At 39.5% G+C, this 20,711-nt stretch overlaps 3 protein-coding genes and 1 long non-coding RNA gene across 11 annotated transcripts; 2 read left to right on the top strand and 2 right to left on the bottom strand.

Moving 5' to 3' along the window:
- Window positions 1–640: 640 nt before the first annotated feature.
- On the top strand, window positions 641–2,309 carry LOC116265041 (uncharacterized). Its single transcript, XM_031645562.2, has one exon. The coding sequence runs from the start codon at window positions 775–777 to the stop codon at window positions 2,170–2,172; it is 1,398 nt and encodes a 465-aa protein (XP_031501422.1). The 5' UTR covers window positions 641–774; the 3' UTR covers window positions 2,173–2,309.
- Window positions 2,310–5,688: 3,379 nt separating this feature from the next.
- LOC116263745 (40S ribosomal protein S4) lies at window positions 5,689–8,578 on the bottom strand. The gene is made up of 5 exons (XM_031643511.2): window positions 8,454–8,578; window positions 7,104–7,181; window positions 6,824–7,004; window positions 6,587–6,684; window positions 5,689–6,274 (listed from the first exon to the last, which is right to left on the bottom strand). The coding sequence occupies exons 1-5, from the start codon at window positions 8,454–8,456 to the stop codon at window positions 5,843–5,845; spliced, it is 792 nt and encodes a 263-aa protein (XP_031499371.1). The 5' UTR covers window positions 8,457–8,578; the 3' UTR covers window positions 5,689–5,842.
- Window positions 8,579–10,049: 1,471 nt separating this feature from the next.
- LOC116264456 (uncharacterized) lies at window positions 10,050–17,226 on the bottom strand. 7 transcript variants are annotated; one of them, XR_007574757.1, is made up of 4 exons: window positions 16,674–17,226; window positions 12,823–14,768; window positions 12,157–12,391; window positions 10,050–10,413 (listed from the first exon to the last, which is right to left on the bottom strand). XR_007574757.1 is itself a non-coding variant. In XM_050080626.1 (3 exons), exons 2-3 carry the CDS (start codon window positions 14,636–14,638, stop codon window positions 13,623–13,625), a joined length of 927 nt encoding a protein of 308 aa, XP_049936583.1. In that variant the 5' UTR covers window positions 14,639–14,768; window positions 16,674–17,226; the 3' UTR covers window positions 13,502–13,622. The 7 variants fall into 7 exon arrangements, 1 of the variants encoding a protein (XP_049936583.1); XR_007574758.1 differs by lacking the exon at window positions 12,157–12,391 and having other exon boundaries at window positions 10,055–10,413; window positions 12,823–12,915; window positions 13,062–14,768; XR_007574759.1 differs by lacking the exon at window positions 12,157–12,391 and having other exon boundaries at window positions 10,055–10,413; window positions 12,823–12,924; window positions 13,062–14,768.
- Window positions 17,227–19,114: 1,888 nt separating this feature from the next.
- Window positions 19,115–20,625, top strand: LOC126410524 (uncharacterized). 2 transcript variants are annotated; one of them, XR_007574637.1, is made up of 3 exons: window positions 19,115–19,385; window positions 19,529–20,231; window positions 20,340–20,625. It is a non-coding gene; the product is annotated as an uncharacterized LOC126410524 (long non-coding RNA). The 2 variants fall into 2 exon arrangements; XR_007574636.1 differs by having other exon boundaries at window positions 19,529–20,625.
- The last annotated feature ends 86 nt before the right edge of the window (window positions 20,626–20,711 follow it).

The following is a 20,711-nucleotide window of genomic DNA, read 5'->3' on the forward strand; positions in this document are numbered from 1 at the left end:
TATCGGCTGAGACTGGAACAATTCAAGCTTTATCGACCCGTATCGGCTGGTTTGACCATGTATTGGTCGATATTTCAAGAAAACAATAGCAAAAATATTTTCCTTATTGCCGACACAACCAAGTCATTAAAGTTTGCCATACAAGCTTCAAACCGATACGGTTCATGACTTCTCGGATAGCTCGCCACCTATTCTTAATTTGTTCATTTTGTCAAACGAGGTTATCCAACCAACTAGAAAACAAGTTTTTTTGTCAAATGGGTTTATGGCAAAACTTGGTTAGTGTTGTTCCATGAGGTTTTTTTTACTTGTTGTTCAAACAAAAACAAAAAAGCTTTCATGTGTGAAATCTGTAAAAATAATGAAATATATGGTGATTGGTATAAACGCTAATATTTTTTATATTTCGTCAAAACGTAATGCAACGTAAAATTGAAAGCAGCCATAAACACAGAAGGCATGAAAAAGAAAATAATTCAGCATTCTTTTCTTGATAATGTTAACGAGTCGTAAATCCGTAATCCTCAACAAATAAGAATTAATTGAAACATGAAACACCACTTTTGTTAAAAAAAGCAAAATCCAGGCGTACGTATTAATTACGACGAAAGGGTGGGCTAACACGTAGTGCCTTTTTTATCCTTCTCTCGCCTGTCCCTGTACATCACCGTCGAGGAGAGGGGTATAAAATGGAGAACCCTCAAACAGAAGCCGGCAGCACCGCGCTGCTTGCAATTGCAGGCTGTTACGGCGATCGATCCTGAGAGAGGCGCCATGAATTTCTTTAAAACTGTCTTCTCCGATGAGCATCTTCCAAACCCAAAAGGGAAAGAAGAAGAAAACGACGAAGATGATGCGGAAGAGAGGCCTATTCTTAATGCTAACCCCAAGGAGGGAGCGGAAGGGGAAGGGAAGAGCCAATCTACCTCGGATCCAGACGCCACTTCTGCTGCGAGGTCAACCAGTTGGGGCTTCGGCTCCCTCTTGAAGACAATCACCACCAGATCGGAGCAGGTGATGGAGTCATACCGCCGAGACCTCGAGGAGTTCCGCGCTGGGCTCACCCAGGAGACGGCGGCCGCCGCCCGAGCCGTCGTCGCCAATCTCCCCCGGTCGTTGGATGACGGCGCCTCGGTCGCCCAGGAGTCCCTCGAATCCGTCGGCCAGGCTATCGACGTCGTCTTCAAGGGTACGGCCGACCTCATATCCCATGGTAAGGAGGCCCTTCTCTCTCTGGACAACCCCGCTTCTGCTGCTACTACGGCGTCGAGTTCTAGTACCAAAAAAATCAGTAGGTTTGAGATGGAATTACACGCCATTCAGTGCGATCAGACCACGTACTGTGAGGATCCCGACGACGTTGATGAGTTTAATAAGTGGAAATCAGAGTTCTGTCTGCTAGAGAAGGGGGAGGAGATTGAAGAATTGTTACAGGAGAATGTGATTGTTAGTGGGTTCTTCGCGAAATTGGTGCCCAAAAATGTCGATTCGAATGCTTTCTGGAGTAGGTATTTCTTCAGGGTCCACAAGCTCAAGCAAGTAGAGGAAGCTAGAGCTCATCTTGTAAAGAGGGTGATTTCTGCGGATGAGGATGAGGATCTGAGTTGGGAGGTTGACGACGATGATTATGAGGAAGAATCACATAAGAATGATGTTAAGGACAAGAAGGAAGCTAAGGATGATGATGTTGGTTCAGAAAATAGGGATGCGACCATTGTAAAAACAACTAAGATTGGTAGTGACTTGGAAGAGAAGAAACTGGGTACGGAGTCGATCCTTGAGAGTAAGGTTCTCCAGACTCCGAGCAATCCTAGACACGGTGAGGATCCTGAGTCCTGCGGGAAGGATACTGAAATAAAGGACGATCAGTTGGCGGAGGAGAGCAGGGCTTCTGGTGGTAAGGCATCAGGAGGAGCAAAATTAGGTGCTGGGGAATCGGGTAAAGTTGATGAGTCTTCAGTTATGGACAGCCAAGTTTCAGTCCAGGAGGAAGATGAGATTGGCTGGGATGAGATTGAAGATATTGGCAGCGGTGACGAGAAGAAAATGGCTACTAGTGGTGCAAGCCCAAACAAGATTGATATCCGCAAGCGGTTGACCATTGCAGATGATGACGAAGAGCTCAGTTGGGATATTGAAGATGATGAGGATGCTGTTGCAACTAAGCCTTGACTAAAATCTCAATGAGATTGCAGTTGTGTTGCTATGATGTTTTCTATGGTGTCTTTTCCTGGAACTCCTTCAAATGATTATTCGGTTTCTCATATATGTATATACTTTTATGTATATGTTAATAACTGTTCATTTAAGTTGGAATTGTCTCATGTATGGTTGACTGGTACTCGCAATTTTACATTCGTGAACATATATGCCTTGATATTCCTTCTATTTTCTCGTTGCTAATTGCAAATGGTATACTTGCTTAGAAGAGCTTCAACCAAAGCTGTCTCACTTACCCATTTTTCGACGTCCATTGCTTGGTAATGTTGCCCAGGCCCCAGGATTGTCCTACATGGAATTCTCTGGTAAAGTTTCAGTCTCAGTCCTGGTATTATACTACATGGATTGGAAATGTGCTAATAGCAGAACTTGCTTGTGGTGTCGAACTAGCTATTTCAGGAGGGTCACGAGAAAATATATAATTGCCAATATTGGCGTGTAAGCGTTCTTTCATGCTATACATGGTCATTATGAAGTTTTCAGGTCTTACGTCTCTCATGTTCTCCATTCGTATGACTGCATTGTTAAGTGGACGCCGCTGAATTCTCCTGATTTCTTTCCATGTGAAATTAACTGCCTGTTAAACTACAATGCTAAACACGAGTGGTTCTACAGGTGGAAATTGCAATGGAACCATAACCTTATATAATGTCTCCTGCACGAACCCAGAAGCTGTTGGTTATGTCCAGTGTAAGCTGCTGAATATGCTGCTGATGTTTTTTTCGAAGAAAAGAGGCTGCAAAGATACTTCCCTACCACTCCTAATCTACTTACAAAGGTAAAGGTACAGGGAAGTGAACACGACTCGGAAATCAGCACATCCGAATCAGGGGAATGGGTTCACGATGCTTCTGTATCGTAACGGCATGCAACAACAGGAACCAGACTAGCAATTTTTCCGTAGTGTAATCCATCTGAAAGATGGGTATTGTAAGCCGCTCCTGTGTTTAACTACAACTAGTTCTGATGCATTTTTCTATCTTTGCACTTCTCCCATAGTCATCAAGATATTATGCAGGTAAAACTTAGCTCTTCTCGGTTCATCTAAAGCTTGCTTTGCCTGTTCAATGGGTCAAGCTCAAACTTAGCTCAAACTCTTGCGCCGATGTGCTGAACATCAGCATTTAATGTTCGAATGGCTTTGGATTTAATGCACATAAGAATCATTTGGATTTAATGCACATAAGAATCATTCTTCTGGAAGTGCGTTTTCCAGAAATTTGCTGAGTACTTGTATGGAGGTAGATCGGAAGACATTTAGAATCTTGTCCGGTGAACTGGCAAATTGATCTGTATTGACTGGAAAGAAATGGGATAAATGGGGAAAGAAATGGGATAAATGGACCCCTCTTCCAAAGGCTGGTAAAAGCTTATCTTGGACGCTCTATTTGCAGGGAGATGGCAATGTGGTCTTCCGGCTATAATCTTTTTCAGGGGAGCCTGCATCAGCGTAAATGAAGGGTGGCACATTGTGTTCGGTAGAATTTGCCCATCTTCTATATTTAACTTTGGAAGCCAGTAAAGGTGACCGCTATAATTGTCAGGAATGCGCTGGAGAGCAGGGGGAACTCCATGGTTAGGATGAGCAGCTGTCCTCCGGTGAACTTTCACCTCAAAATTGGATGAAGTCAAAATTCTCTCTTTCTGACTTTCTTCCTCAATTTCAAAGCTTAGATATTGTTCTGCCATGTGAAGGTTTTCCTGGGCTTCCTCGTCCCTCCCTGTGGTTATCTTTACACGAAGAAAAGTGATCAAAGTCAAATACACATGTACAGGCTTACTGAATTTGTTATGATGTGTGTGCAATTTTATGATGGAAGTTGTGAGGAGGAAAAAACAAGGACAAAACCTTCATTGTAGGGGCGCATTGTATTTGATTTTATTATACTGACTAAACCTGTAGGAATCCAAATATAACCCCAGCTTGCCTATCAAATAAAAGTCGTCGCCAAACCAAAAAGTGTTTCCCAAGCATCTAAGCTATGGCCTACTAATAGATGTGTTATTTCTGAATGAAGCATCTAAGCTTATTTGCTGATACTTCCTGGTCCAAAGATCTGCACGTTCTCCCCTATGAGAAATATGGTATAAGCAACGATTTTGAAAACATTCTAACCTGGAGGTCTGACCATTCCAAGATAATTAGCAGGCATACTATATGGGAGGCCTTAAGAACTAGAGGTACAAAAAATGAATGGCGTGGCAGCATATGGATAACCTGGGTACTCCTAAATCCAAGTGGATTTTTTACACGGGTTGTGAAGGGCGACTGGTGTGAGATACAAGGTTAATCATATTGGGGTTCAACATTCTATATGCCATATTTCAAGGCAAATGTGGATTTTGAGAACTACTACCTCCAAGCAGCTTGGTTCATTTTGCACCTGCAGAATAGTTACAAGTATGAAAGGCCTGATAGAATTTCCTAATTCAGGGCTTCTATCACGGAGATATTGTAGGGAGAAATTGTTTATGCTGAAGTGGAGTGAAGAAGGAAGAGCAGAAAAGAACTCAGGTCTGGGCGGAAGTGCAGATCCCCTGGGATGATTGCGGGGGTGATAATGACCTTTAACCTCCACATTGTCTCCTGTAGCAGGTCCGGGTCCGGTTGGCATTGCTGCTCGTTACGGCCCAGCATGATGTTGGGAACCAAGCGTTGCTATGGCTATGACTTTCCGATTGATGCCTATGGGGTTTCAATTGACGCCTCAGAGTGCTCATGAAGAACGGGCAGCTGCAATCAAGGTTTGCAATTTTGGTCCAATTTAACAACCAAGGTATCCGCAGGCCTATCAGTTCATCCATCAGTAGTGGACTTTGCTTAAACCGCTTAGACCTGCAACAAAGGTTCAGCTCTGTGCTTCCAACGATTGCTGTACCTAGCAAGCTGGTGTATACGTCTGTTACTGCCCTGTTCAAGGAGCAGTGTGAGGAGAGGAAATGTTCTCCTTAGTATCTATCTCATGGTCTAAGGACAGACACCTCCTCCGCCATCCTTTCTTCATCGTCCACCCTCGTCCTTTCAACTCTCATGCCCCTGACCAGGAGCAGCTAAAAACATCGGCTTGACAAAAGTATTCATGAAAGGCTAATCCAGCAAGTTTTTCTTTGCAATCAAGAACGGGAGCTTCAAGTACACTCGAACTAGGAAAGCCAGTCGGCCACTTCCAAGAAATCTCCAACATGAGCATCATGTCGGATCCCAAATTTCCACAACCAAACCACAACCAGGGAAACTGCAATCAGCAAATAGAAAGCCCACCCAAAAACATCGAGAGTTCAACACCCGGCCGCAGTTATAGCCCCGTGCTGTTAACCACTACCAGATATGCTCAACGAAAGGAGCAAATACAGAAACTTGTATCAGCTGGAACGCACAAATTAAATTTAGAAAACAGAAACGTGTGAATTACATGATTTGTTGTGGTTGATGAAATTCCAAGATATGAACGAGAAACACGCCATGTGTAACATGATTCAAAATTCAAATTTTAATTCAAAATCTTCAACAATGACAACGAAACAAAAACTAATAAATGTCATACAGCACAACCTTCATATTAAAAGGCAATGGGAAACAAAATTGTCCAAGGTGTCTAATGTCCCCCTACCAGAAAAAATATTAAGCAGCAGCCACTGCTGCCGCATTCCTCTTTCTTGCTTCCTCAATGATTGAGAGTTTGATACCTTTTCCCTTGGGCAAAGACACCCACGGCTTGGTTCCCTTCCCAATTGTGAAAACATTTCCAAGTCTTGTGGCAAATTCATGTCCAGAAGCATCTTGAACGTGGATGATCTCAAAGCTTCCCTTATGTTTTTCACGGTTCTTGATCACACCAACACGGCCACGATTTCTACCACCCGTTACCATGACAACGTTTCCAACATCAAACTTGATGAAGTCAACAATTTTGTTTGTTTCAATATCCAGCTTAATTGTGTCATTTGCTTTGATGAGGGGATCTGGATACCGAATGGTTCGGCCATCATAAGTGTTCAGATATGGGATGCCCTTTTGACCAAACTGTACCGATCTGACTTTGCAAAGCTTGAACTGCAAATAGAAAACATTCAGTTGCCTACACAAGTGGCATATGCAACAGTTAATGAAACATGACAAAGTAATTGACAACTCGAACTGCAAGGACTCAACATGAGAAATTCCCAAACCCCGAATAAGGTACTCTACTCTTCGTTTGATCAGGTCTGGCAACAAAATGCAATGTGTTGAAATCTAAAACTGCTTTTATTTGTCGAACATAGCTCATCTCATGGCACAGGAAACATTAAAATGCTGTGGCATCTAAAAACAACGACAGAATAGCATGGATAACAGCTGAAAAAAAAGGACCAAGAGAGAATATACCTTTGCTTCCTCATCCTTTATTGACTGCAGACGGAAGCGACCCTTCGTATCATAAAGGAGTCGATAGTTCTCATTTACCTTTGGAATTGATACAACATCTGTACGTAAATATGGAAAAGGTTAGTTCCAAAAAACCATTCAGAATAAATACAAGAACTGGCATGTGACCATGTGCATGTGGGAGTATGTCTTTCGAAAATGAGGGAGGAAGGGGCGTTCAAACCCAAAGAAACATACCCATAAACCCACAAGGATATTTTTGATCTGTGCGTACTTTTCCATCTACGGTTACAAGTCGCTGCATCAGAATGGAGACAACATCTCTGTATGTCAAAGCATATTTTAGCTTGTTTCGTATAATAAGGATCAAAGGCAAGCATTCACGGCTTTTGTGTGGTCCAGAAGATGGTTTTGGCGCCTGCAAAGGAAAAAATTATTACATGATATGGGATTGATAAGTGTGAACAATGAAGAAAATAGTTATCGAAGAAGTTGATTGGTTCTGCCAGTTACTTACAAATGCTCCTCCCAGTTTATCAAGCATCCAATGCTTTGGAGCATTGAGCCTCTTCAAATGCTTCTTCAACCCTCGTGCCTATTGCAGAAAATAAAAGTTTAACAGAGGGATTAGTATTCAATGGATTTTAGATTGACAATAAAAAGAGACAAACAAAAGAGGAGTCAGTTCAATATTTTCACCTGACAAACACAGAAAACAAGTTCCAGATCATTCTATTAATATAATTACGGAAACACAAATTCCTTTATCACAAACACAACAAAAATGTTAGACCAAGGGACGGCAAGGTTCCATCATGATTATCTATCACATATCCTGCCAATTGATCGCACAGGATCCAGCTTAATTATACACACACCAACAGAAACGAGAAAAATGCCAATAACTTAACCTTCAACAACCTACATAAGAAGCCTTGTCTAACTACTCTGCTGGTATAGCTAGTCCACTAGCTATCCAGATTCCAAACCATATTACAAAGAGATTTAGTGGATACTTAGTCTAAAAGAAGCAATGAGGGCCGCAATTATTTCTCCTAACGCTCCTAAGCAAGACAACAAAAAATTAGGAGTGAAAAGTAGTTCTAATTCAATGCTTCAGACACAAATGTAGACTCTGATGCATGTCTCCGTGTCCTTACTATACACACTTGACCTCTTCCACGCTCCAGACCACATGAAAAAGGAAAACATACAGGAAATGATATAACACTAATCTCGTAGACTTCAACTGAAAGAAAGAAAAGGGAAAGATGACCTAGACGCCAGAAAATAGTTGCATAATGATTAATGAACTTAACGGCATACATAGTTACGCAGGCAGTTTTAATGCATTGCCTCTATCCATTTCCATGGAATCTCCAATTGTATGTTCAAGCTGAAACAACTAAAAAATCACACTGCAAACAAATTGAAGAAAACAAATTTCGTATGCCCCAAACTAAACCAAATGTCCCGAAAAACGGGAGGGTCTAGAGGTACCGAAAACCCCGTGTTTCCCAGATTTGGGTGCACTTGTGAAGAAACCGATCTGAAAACACTAGAAAATAACAAGGTATTGAGCAGGGAAAATCTGACACAGAGCATTAAATCCTTATAGGAAAAAGGCAAGCCCGTAACCACTAATCCCAAAACCGTAACAGATCCCAATCTAACACGAACAGCAAAAGCACCACGTTGCAGGCAAAGGAAAATAGCAGATCATGACAGTCTTATAACTAGGATCTTGAACCACGAAATCCACGAATAAAATCTAGATTCCAGGCAAGAGTTTTCCTGATGCAACAGCATCAAATGTAGATTCCTCCATGGGAATTTTAAGTTACAGAGAGAGGAGGGAGAGGCGAACCATGTTTGAGTCTCCGAGGAAGCAGCGGAGGCACTGTGCTTCTTCTCCTGTCGGGAAAACCCTTCACCCAAACGCTGCGAAGGCCGTCGTCCATCTTTTTTAGGGTTTAAATACCTCATGGGTGGAAAACCCTACCAGATGATAACTTGCGGTTCGGATCTGAAGGTGAGAGGTTTGATTCGCAGAGCGAAAGTGGTAACCCCCGTTTGGATTTAGGAATGACTGACCCGACCCTTTAGAAGGACAACCGTTGTATTGTTCGCCTCAATACAAATGTATCAGAGAACACAATACTTATTTAAATGCTAAATGTATATCTTATATAAAATATTTTAATGATTAAAAACATTATTTTTAAATTAAAATATTAGAAAATATGTTCCAACAACACGATATTATTATTATCGTACCAATGGCGGAGCCAAAACTTTTCGGCTAATTCAAAAAATTTTAAACCTTTTAAATACTTAGCAAAAGTATGAAGAAGTGCTAGTACATAAATAAGTAAATAATTGAGAGACACCAATATATAAATAAGCAAATATGCAAGAAGAACTAATATGTGAATAAATTTTGTAAGACCATGTGGGCAACTGCCCACACCAGTCCACATGCAGTAAAATCCACTTGTGGCTCTGCTGCATTAAAATGTGGGATAGCTGGCTCCGCATATCATGAATGCTTGCCAATTTCATGTGTATTTCTCTTTTTCAAGTAGATAGTAACTCAGTTTTAAACCTTTATAGTGATAGAATTTCACCTTATGAAGTGATGCCCAAGGGAATCCAACCTTACTGTTCATCTGGCAGCTAAGACTCCCCTCATGAGACCAACCCTTTGCTTCTATCTGTACTATGTTTCTTTTGACCGATTCCACTTTCTTTGGTTTAAGTTGAGTAGATCCATAACACATTCGATTTTTTGCTATGAAAATGACTTGGCAAAGGTTGTGTACACAAGTTTTTAATAATGTTTGATAGTTGTACATACTCAGGCTTTTTACTGCTTAATCACATTGACAATTTTTAGTTGTAGACTAAAACATCTTACCAGGAAAATTGAAAAGTTAAACAAGCTATGAGATTCAAAAGTGATGCATTTCTCTGCACCTTTGGCCCGATTTGAGCAGCTCAGTGTGAAGGCTAACTGAATTCATGTCGTCGAGTGAGAATGGTAGAGTCACTTACTATCAGATCAGATTGTAAGACCTCTCATGTAACATGCAATGAATGGGTAATCTACAAGCTACAAGCCCTAAAGGGCATAGCTCACATGGGCGGGTGGCGGGTTGAAGGCACGTCTCTAGTTCAGAAGAACTATGTGCAAGTTGGAGTACCCAATTGAACTAAGGAAGGGTGGGGAGGGAGGGAAGCGGCCTTTGGCTCAGGCTGTCCGATAACCCTCTTGGTCTCGCTCACTTGGAATGGGTAAACCAGGTGTATGTTTCATGCTCTGAAACAAGGGCTGGCAAGTGCCCAGTTTTCATTTCGATTATTCAGGGTGTCAACTCTTTGTGCTACAAATGAGGGTTACCAATGTTTAAGTCAAAGGGACAGGATGAAATAACTATACGATGCATAATTCCACATCCATCTTCATCCCAAGATCGGGCATGGCATTTCCAAGTTCGCAACTGACGTAAACAAAGGGACAGGATGAAATAACTATACACCAGTTTGACGTATTGCCATATTTTACCGGTTTTGAAGGTTGGCATTCTATTCATTTCGTACATTTCTCAGCAGTCAACACAAACATTCTAGTTGAGTCGGGTAGTAAATCAACATCACTTGCAAAGAAACATTAGCCACTGCTGTACAACGTTTTCAGATGTCAATTTCATACAACCTGCAAATACCCACTTTCTCACCATTGCAATCACAGCGCAACCACTTCTTTCGTTTTTCTGTAAAAACTCGTTCATTCTCACAAAGATGTGAAACATGCGCCACCTGGAATCCTGCAATCAAATTCCAGACCAGTAAATAATACAGCCAGCGGCATTCAAATACTTCAAAAACTGTCACTATTTTCTATTCAGAGAAGGTTTCCTTAAAGATGGCCAAACTTGCGCAATTGTCATCACATTCCAACATAGAAAAGCTATTTAACGAGAACTACAATGCATAGCACATAATAAAGTAATGACTTGACGTTCTCACTTGCTAGGCCCAGAAAACAAAAGAATGTAACATTCTTTTCTTGGTCAAGTGTCTCAAGGACGATCTACCCTAACATTGATGGAGAACTCGTATTAATGTGAAGAAAACAAGGATAAAACCCAAACAGGATAAAGTTTTCAAAACTAAGGAAAGAAAAACCAGCTCAGAATGACCGATGCTAATGCACCCACAAAAATAATCTAGAGTGCACACCTTCTCATCATCTGATCCCCAACGTCATGGTTAGACTTTTGGCGACATAGCAAACAGACACCTGCCCAAGGTGTTCTATAAGATGTATTCCCTAGAAACGACCTAAGACATGCATGCCAACAAAAGGGACAAATCAAATAGGCATCAAGGGACCATAAAACCACCAACAGCATGAAATCCAGAACCAGAACTTGTCAAACCTTCAAGAAGGTCACTAGGGAGAGAATGCAATTTATGTTTCCAGAGTAACATTTGTGATGCATTAATACAATATAATTACCATGGCAACAGCTTCATTATGCAGTTTCTGGTTACAATGAACTGGCACTTGGCAGTCATGTTCTTGTTCTCAAACCATATTCTTGTTCTGAGATGGCATATCTCAGCTAAAAGGTTATGGACTGTGTGGCACTGGCAATTTTGTTTAGTGGGGCCGTATATATATAATTCTATTTTTTTATGTTTGCATATCCATGACAACTTTAAAAAATATCAAAAATATCATACAATCTGTCTCTTTTAAGGTTCAGTAGAATTGGGTCTCAAAAAATTCTTGGATTCAAGCGGTCAATAAATGAAAAATTGATGTATCATCAAATAAAAAGAGTGAATTTTCTTAAGCTTTTGCTGAGAACAAGCCATATCATAGCAATGTGGAACAATTACTGTATAGAGAGTATTTTTAGGTTTAATCTCATGTTCAAAAAAGTTGTCTCATACATAATAAAAAGAATAAAAGATGTATTTAAGTAGTTTTTCTAATGAAATGTAGTCTTAAATAAAGAAATGTTTATGGAAAACCAAATCACATGCATTTTTTTTTTCTTATCCACTATTTTTGTACAATATAGTAGAGATTTTTGCTCTTTTCGTGGACCAAAATGAAAAATAATTTGACATATGTATAAGAAAAGGCCAATTTTGAAACCAAAAATAGCACTCTTTTACCAGTGATACTCCTAAATGCAAGGGCAATGCTAGGAGAAACACACAAATGTTAAACTACCGGACCTGAAAACACTACAGGAGCCTTGATAACAGGATAGAAAATACATAAAAAAGGCACCATTTAAAAAAAAAAAAATTTGTTCAACCTGGTCAAGGATTGTGATAACTTGGACACAGGTATGCATGACTAGCCCTGTCATTTCAACTAAACCTTTCCTCAAAACCTGTTTGCTCTCTATGAAAATATTGTCAGTAAGGGCATATCTCGTTACAGGAACAATTTCACAGGAGAAACCATTTGATGTGCACAATTATCTATACAAAAAATAGCCAGACCTATTTTCAGGGATAAAACAATAGGGAAAATCCGTAAGTAAGACCTTGTGAAAGAGAAAAAAATTCTCAGAGAGTTGTGAATTTGCTAGCATGTACGGCGAAGATGAACTCCTAAGAAGGACACCTGAAAGTCGTTTTTGTCCATCAAGTGCCCCTTAAAGTAACAACTTTATGAAATTAATTTGGAGAAAAGCAAAGAACTCCATAATAGCATAAAATTTTGGGGATTGCCAACAGAAGGAATTTTGTGAATGTCCCTCCAACAATCGGGAATGCTACCTGCAAAATGCATGATATACAACTCATGAAGAAGCAAATGGCACTTCTAAAACAGTTAATTAAGAGACAGATAGGAGAGAGATCCGTAGCCCCAATTAGTTAATTCCACAAGCAGACACGCACAAGGATAACATTCATCTCAAAGATTTTGCAAAAATGTGCAAGTTCTGAAAGCATTCTTACTCTTCAAGATGGAAGACAGACAGAAAGACAGTTGCCATGAAGATTTACATTATCTAACCCTTGTAATCTTATTAAAGAAATATCTTTAACACTTCTAGTTCAATAGTAAAATAATCAGAACATTCTACAAGCTGGAACCAAGGATTCATCAACAATCCAAGTTTAAGCATTTGCTTGCCATAGAGTAATAAATCAATATGACCCTAATTTGAAGTAAAAATAAGATAAGAAATTTCTGGTCGCTATACCTTGAACTTCTGAAGTTGATGGATTCCAAATCTCTTCAAAATTATTTGAATTGACAGCCAGTATGTTAGAGAAACCAAGATCCAGAGGACTTCCTGTACACACTGACAATACAAATAAGAACCATATCAAGTGACAGAGGTACAGCACTTGCAAGTACAAAACATGAATCAAAATTTTGAGATGATAAATAGCAGACAAGAAACTACCAACAAAAAGACATTGGGCTGTTTATACAAGCCTGTAGCAAATCTTCTACGAGTAGTCTTGCACTTGGAGCATTTTGTTGTTTCCAATACCATCCACCGGCTTAGGGTGAACATTTGCTGATTTGTTTTCATCCGACGGAACAAAAACTCGCCTTTTTTTTAGAAGTAAATATTCACTGTCATACAGGGATTGGCCTTGACAGAAAAACCTAAGCCTATCCCTCAAAAATGGCAACAACAAAGAGCAAGAGCTTAATTTCATTAAATCAACAAGCCCCTTCTTGACCAATACGCCAAAAGAATTAGACACGCCACTGACTATGATATCCTTTCTACTAACATCATAATTATCCATAACTAGAAACAAAAATTCCAAAAGGGTATTTGTGATGTCAACATACTGGGGAATGGAGTTTGCAATCAAGAGTATAACAGGCTCAAGACTCATGAAATCATCCACTCTCTCATCAAAGAACAACCAATCATAGAACATAGCAAGCTTTGCATTAGCTTCATAATAATGCCTATGAATACAACACTTGAGCAACCAACCAATAATTGCCCATCTTGAGATCACATTGGAGTGTAGAGTTTCAGGGGAAGGATGAACTGCACAACATATAAACCGAACCAAATCAGGAACGAGAGTCTCCCTCTCCGTGCTACACAAAAACTTGCTTTTGAACCAAAGCTGGTACCTCTTCTGATTGCCCCATTTAACATTCGTAAGCAAGAACCTCAAATTGGACTCCATTTCAGGTGTGATCCTCAATGAAAGATACCGAGTTGAAGTCCTAATCCGATAAATGTGTGAGATATCAGAGAACCCCAGAACCCCAAAGGCGCTTGGATTTGTAAGCAAGTCCATCCAAAGGGTTTGAAATTCAGGAATGATTGCTACATCCTGCAGTAGGCGAACAAGGTCTCTTCCTATGCTGAGGCACATACCAAAGTGCTTCCTCAACACCATGATGCAGAATCCTAACTCATTCTGCTTAAGGGCATCAACTGATTGACTTGCTAATCTATAGTGATCCGCCAAAAGGCGGAGAAAACTATACACAGATGCACCAACCAGAAATTCATGACCTAAAACCCATTCCCAATTACGTCTCAAAACCAGAATGAGCTCATTCGACAACCAGAGGTTCTCACTGCTGTAATCACCACCAATAATCTGTCTCAACAGATAAACTAACAACTCATCGATCCCAGCAGCTTCAGCATCAATCAGTCTATCACATACCCACAACACCTGGGCCTTCACAGGTTGCAGGAGTTTCATGTATGTGTCATTCACCATTTTCAGGAGCAACCCTATAAAGAACTTGTATCCATCTGTGACAATAGCACAAAGATGAGTGTAGTGGATTCTGGCTAATGGTGATTGCGTCAAAATACCATAGAGAAGCGCCCTATTGAGTAGGATGTAATCTGTTTGTGAGAGAAGGGATGGTGAGAATGGTGGTTTTAGCCTTGAATGTACTAAAGAGAAGGCCTCTCTCAAAGAGGTTTCTGTGTCATTTTGTGGCTCGTAAGGGTGTACATGAAAGAGTTTAGATTGGTGGTCTGAAGAGCAGGTTTTCCCATTGCTTCTCATTAAAACCATGAAGAAGAATGGAAGCAGACCGCAGATACACAAATGAAACACGGAGAGGCTTTTCTTTGACCAGTATACTGTATGATGAGAAAAGCCAACAAATTAACAAGACAAATCAAACTCCAGTTGAGCAATGAACCTGCACAAATAAACAATAAGTCATAGTCCTCCAAATTGGCACGAGACATCCAAACATTCAGACATATGTGTAGGAAATCTGAGGCATGCAAAAAGCAATCAAGGAAAAAAACCAGTCACTACATTATCCAGCCTACATCAATGGAAAAATCATAGCATGCTGACATAATTATAACACAGTTATCCCTTAACAACAAGAGCACCAGAATGCAATGCAAAGGACAATAGCAGATCATGACCATTTTGTATCACGAATAATTGTTAGATGTGATGAGGAAATGTGAAGCGTTGAGACTATGATGATTCACCATAATATTCAAAATCAAAATTTTGAAATATATATAATATCTATAAAAATAATAGAAAATTTGACAAAGAACAGCAAAAATAATAAGTAAATAAGTAAACAACAACATAAAAATTAATTCAACTCATGTTAACATCTTACAAACACACACAGAGGCAAACTACAATTAAGTTGTATTCATAATGCAAGATATGTACAATTATGAAATCATATTGGAGAAAACTCAAATATATGTAGAATCATCCTCAAATCGACCTCTCCTAACAATATCTTTTACATGCAAACCGTCTCTTGTTAAATCTACTTGTCCTTACATTACCTTCAATGCATAGCTTGATTGCACAATCCGTGTAATACAAAGCAAATTCTCCATGTTGCACAATGCTAACATTCACAAATGAACAACCAAAACAAAATCATATTAAAAACAGTTCAAATAGATATGGGGACATCCCCAAATCGACCTGTCTTAGCAAAACTTTCTACGAATAAAAAAATGTCTTCTCAAATTGACATGGCCTACCACTACACTTTATGCATAGTTCAATTGCACTATCAATCTTGCTACAGCACATTTAAAAATTTCCTTCCAATAACTGCATCCAAAGTTCCCTCCCTTGTCTTTATCACCAAGATCTTCTTCAACACAAAGTTGGCAACCAAGATCTATATGTTTTTTTTTTCTCAAATTTGAACAATCAACTACACAAATATTGTCGTAGGAACCTATTAAAGTCAACTAGAGATATGTAGAAAGTCAAATTATTAGACAAACTCGATTGTAAGCACAGATGAGAAATATGAAAGAAACATTAGAAAAAACAATTAAGTGAAGACAGGCAAATGTTTATAAAAATTTGATGTCTAAATTCAATTTTATAAGTTGAAAAAACTAAGACTCTTAATTCATATCTTTTATCAGCATAATGAGTTGAACATAAGCTTGACTCAAGTTAAATTTTGTTATATGTAAGAGTTTAAACATTATTAACCATGAATCTTTTCAACTAAAAAACCCCATTTCAGAATATAACACATGATTTCAATATAGTTTCCTTACAAAGACAATATATCCATTTGTAGAACCTAAAGATATGGGTTTCAAACAGAAGATCTCAGACATACAGTGGTATCCAGGACTTCTTTATTGCAGTATATATGCATTCTTTATTAATGATTTCACGCCAAAATGCTCATTAACTAAAACATTTAACCAGAGAGCTTAAACGAGTTGAGATGAACAGACACATTTTCTGCTCGAGTCACATGTCCTAGCGAGCCAATTCACTGTTCAACAGCTTAGTATGCTGACCTTGGATGAGCCTGGTACGTCAAGCCACTAGAGACACAGTCTACTTCCTGGTTGGAATTTAGTGAAAGGTTAAGTCATACGGCCCTTTAAATCTCAACATTTGAAGATATCCTGACGATTTCCACTGGAAATTATCATAATGAACACAAGAACTTGAACCAAGCAGAACATAACGGGAATGAAGAAAGCATAGGAACAGAGAAACATTAACAACGGCGCTACAGCAGACTTTTTTTCTCTCTTAATAAACTTTATGGCCAACAAATGTTCAAGTTTGCACGCCATACCATGAGATAGATTTGGAGCAGAGAAAGATAGCGGTCTGAAACGAGAACGTGCGCTCACGCGAGAGAGAAAGCGAGAGATGGAATCGCCGGCAGCCAGCGGTGAGTCTGGAGACAATCGGGAGAGAAAGAAACCCGAGCAGCGAAACAGGAAACCTTCAATTTTCGAGGTGTGCGGGGAAAACAATGAACAGCGGCAACCCACTGTCCAGCGGCGGCGATGGTGACTCCGGCGACGGTCGGTATGGTCTGAACAGGGAAGAACCTTAGCGTCCAAGTCTCGAGCAGTGGCGGTCGTCTCACGTCCGCCGATCGGTAATGTCGTCCTCTGCAGGCGAGAAGAAGGATGCTCGGGTGGAAAGGATGAAACGGGGAGGGAGAGAGAGACAGACCCGGCGTCCGTCGGAATATCGTCCAGCGGCGGTCGTCTCACGCTCGCCGGTCGGTAATGTCGTCTTCTACTTCTAGGGCGGAAAGGGGGAGACTGGGAGCGAGCCCCACGCAACGGTTGATGTCTCCTTGGGCGGGTGGAAAGGGGGAGACGGAGAGGGAGGGAGGGAGGGATAGAGAGAGAGGAGTCGAGACACTTCCCCGCCAGATTATTATATATATATTTTTTTAAGGATGGGTCATAACCATTTAATGGACGGTATCGGACGGCTAAAATCAGCTGGCATCACCCTCTTTTCTTATCACCGTGGTTCAGTTTTATATGTACATAGTGTGTGAGTGAGCGTGATTAAAAGATGTCATCTGGCCATACATTAGGTAAGTGAATGAATGAGTGAGAGAAAAAAAAATATGAATTGATATTAAATGATGAAAAACATTAACACTTTTTCCTTTTTTCTTATTAACTTTAGTTGCATTAGTTAGATGAGTAAGTGACTTTAAAAAACCAAAGTTACCATTCGATTTTTCGTTTGGTAATTAAGAATTAACTATAATGTATTCTAATAGTTCACGCTATTACATAGTTATCTTACAAACACAAGAAAAGCTTGGGATATTAGTAAATCAGGAAGGAATTCTATTGAGGAAACGAAGGCAAAGGGGCACCTCAATGCAGTTGCTACTGCCCAAAGGGACAAAAGAACGGAGTACTGTGAAAAGAGAGAAAAGGGTGAAAGAGAGGCATCAAACAAGAGTGGAAAGATGAAATGGGGAAAACAAACATACCCGGGAGCTGAGACTGAGTTATGTATGCCACTCTGGTGCACGCAACAAGCATACGTTGAGAGTGGACCTTATTCACAACATGTATATTTACTTTTATATTCAAGCAGACATAACAAATATGTATAAAATAACAAATAAGTACGAGATAATGTTTATGAAATAGCAAAAAGATTTATAAGATAATGAATGGACGAATATACCAGATAATGTCAAACATAAGTATAAGATAATGTTTATTAAATAACCAAAAAATTATGGAATAAAAAGATAGCAGACGAATGCATGAGATAATGCTAAACATAAATACAAGTTAATGTTTATGAGACAAAAAAGTATTTATAATATCATGATATAATAGGCAGACGAATGTATGAGATAACGCCAAATATAAGTATGAAATAATGTTAATGAGATAATGAGAAATATACGAATGCATGAGGTAACGCTAAACATAAGTAGAGATAATAAAATATTTATAAGATAATAAGGTAACGCTATAAGCAAGACAAAGAAAACGTAAAATGTTTTTTTACTACTTAAAAGGGTATACTGGTCATAACGATAGATATATACAGAATGACAATTTTTGATAGATATATACAGAATGACAATTTTTACTTTTATCAAATACTGGAATCTTTTTTTCGGTTTCTGTTTTTATCCCCACAAAAAGTTTCTTTTTGTATTAATCATGGGCTTTTTTGTTAATAGTCAAAATGGCGCATGAAATTACATACACAGACTCAGAGTCTGCCTTGGATCATATGCCCCACATAGCGATAACTACTTGATCAGACGTTAGTTTCAAAATCATTAATCACATGCTTCACACATGAACCCAGACTATCTTATCCAGCTTTACCTTGTTTCATCTAAATTGACCAAACCCATAACCTGTTCGAACTTTTTTCTAATGAGAATGACTTGGCAACGGTTTGCCTCTAACACTATAATCTTACATACTCATTAGAACAACCCATTTGGGAGGGCGGCTGGATTCAGATTGGTAAGGTACTTGATCAGATTGATAAACACCTCCCATTAGAACATCTAATTCATAGATCATAAGTAGAACTCAAGTCTCTTAGATATGAACCTCATTCTTGTATCAATTTCCGGGAGCCAGATATATGCATGATATGCGAAGAGATGAAGAATCGTTTCCATTGTGTTTAGATGGCACCCTGATGTTTTGTGAAAAACCATGCCTTCTGAAAGCCAAAGTTTTTTAAACAGATATTTTTTGAACCAAGTTTTTCAGGCTCCTTAAAAAGGGCGTTTTGTTGATGTAACATGTCGCTTCAGGAACGCTCTGTCCTTGGAAATGGATGACAGCCACCAAACACTGGACAAGAATAGTGGAGGACAAAGTGTTCGAGTGTCCTCTAAAAACTGTCCACACTTGTAACGTCCGAACCCGATGCCATACCCGTCTCTCGAAACTCGTTTTCTTCGACCGTTGGTCGAAAGTAACTCTCTTCGATCAAACGCTCTCGCTCTCACTCTCTCTTGATCACAGGCTATACTCTCACGCAGGTAATCATCTCTCTCTCTCTCTCTCGTGATAGTTCCCCTTTAGCGGAGGATAGCATCTCCCTTCGATGGTTTTTCTTCTTCATTTTGGTTTGCCTTTTCTCCTCATTCACTTTTTCTTCATTGATGATTTTCTTTGTCAGCAGGATGCCAGTAATTGCTAAGACTCCACGTCGACTTTCACCTTCTGCTCTCCTCTCGTCCACCTTCTGCCATAGACAATGTATGCATCTTTTTCTTCGGTGTCAATCATTTATACATTTTCATGCCTGTGTAAATCATGTATGCTGTTTACCTGGGTACAGTTGAAGCACACCAAGTGTTTGTAAAATTATCCTTATAAGTGATTCGTCATTGCTTACGGAAAAATAATGCCATCCAATGAGCTAAAAGATTCTTGTTTATGGCGATTAGCGGTAAATTACTTGTCCTTGATCGCATTAAAAGGTTTGGTGTACAATTAGCTAATTGTTGCCCATTATGTGAGGTTGCTGAGGAATCCGTTGATCAAATGTGTTTTGAGATGCACAGTAGCAGAGGAGGTTTACGGGATGGAAGTTTAATATCTTCATCAGATTTGAACAGTCTGTGAAAGAGTTATTTTTTATGGCCTGACGCATGTGTTTTCCCATGGTGGTGTACTGGTTTGGTCATTATGGAAGACAAAGAAACAATGTGCTCCATTACAGTAAGCCAGTGAAGATCTGTCATTTTCAAAGGCTTTTATGGGAAGATATTACTCACCTTTCTGCTAATGCAAAATGGGGAGCTAAGTACAAACCCAAGATTCTTTTCTGGCTTTCTCATTGCATCAGGCCTGATCCATGGCTTTCGTTTAACAGTTAGGAGGTGGTAGTTCATTCCATTTGTGTTTGGGAGGGGAAAAGTAGGAGAATAGCCTACTGGGCGAAGGTGAACAGTCTGAATGAAGTGTTTGTTGGACTTTGCCGTGTGCAGGAAAATCATAAATGGGAGGCAAGGGAATTGCTGGTTAGCCTGCTCAGTGACGTATAGGCTGCCAATGGGAGATTCGCCATTGCTGCAGCTTACATAATTTGGAGAAACTCAGCGATTATATATAGATTTTGGGCCATTTATATATGTAGAGAGTGGAGTCAGCTTCCTTTGCTCATACGTTATTTTTTCGTGTTTTGTCAGGCGTTTTATTTTATTTATATGTGGATTTTATGTAGTATCTATGTTTAGGGAGAAAAAGAAAAACAAAAGAAAAATATAAAAAGCATGCATTAAACATGTCTGACCTATGGTTTAAACAAACACTTAGCAAGATGACTTGGACATTGTGTCTTTATTGCAAACAAACGTTGA

The sequence above is a fragment of the Nymphaea colorata genome, chromosome 11 (genome assembly GCF_008831285.2).
Source record: "Nymphaea colorata isolate Beijing-Zhang1983 chromosome 11, ASM883128v2, whole genome shotgun sequence".
NCBI lineage: Eukaryota > Viridiplantae > Streptophyta > Magnoliopsida > Nymphaeales > Nymphaeaceae > Nymphaea > Nymphaea colorata.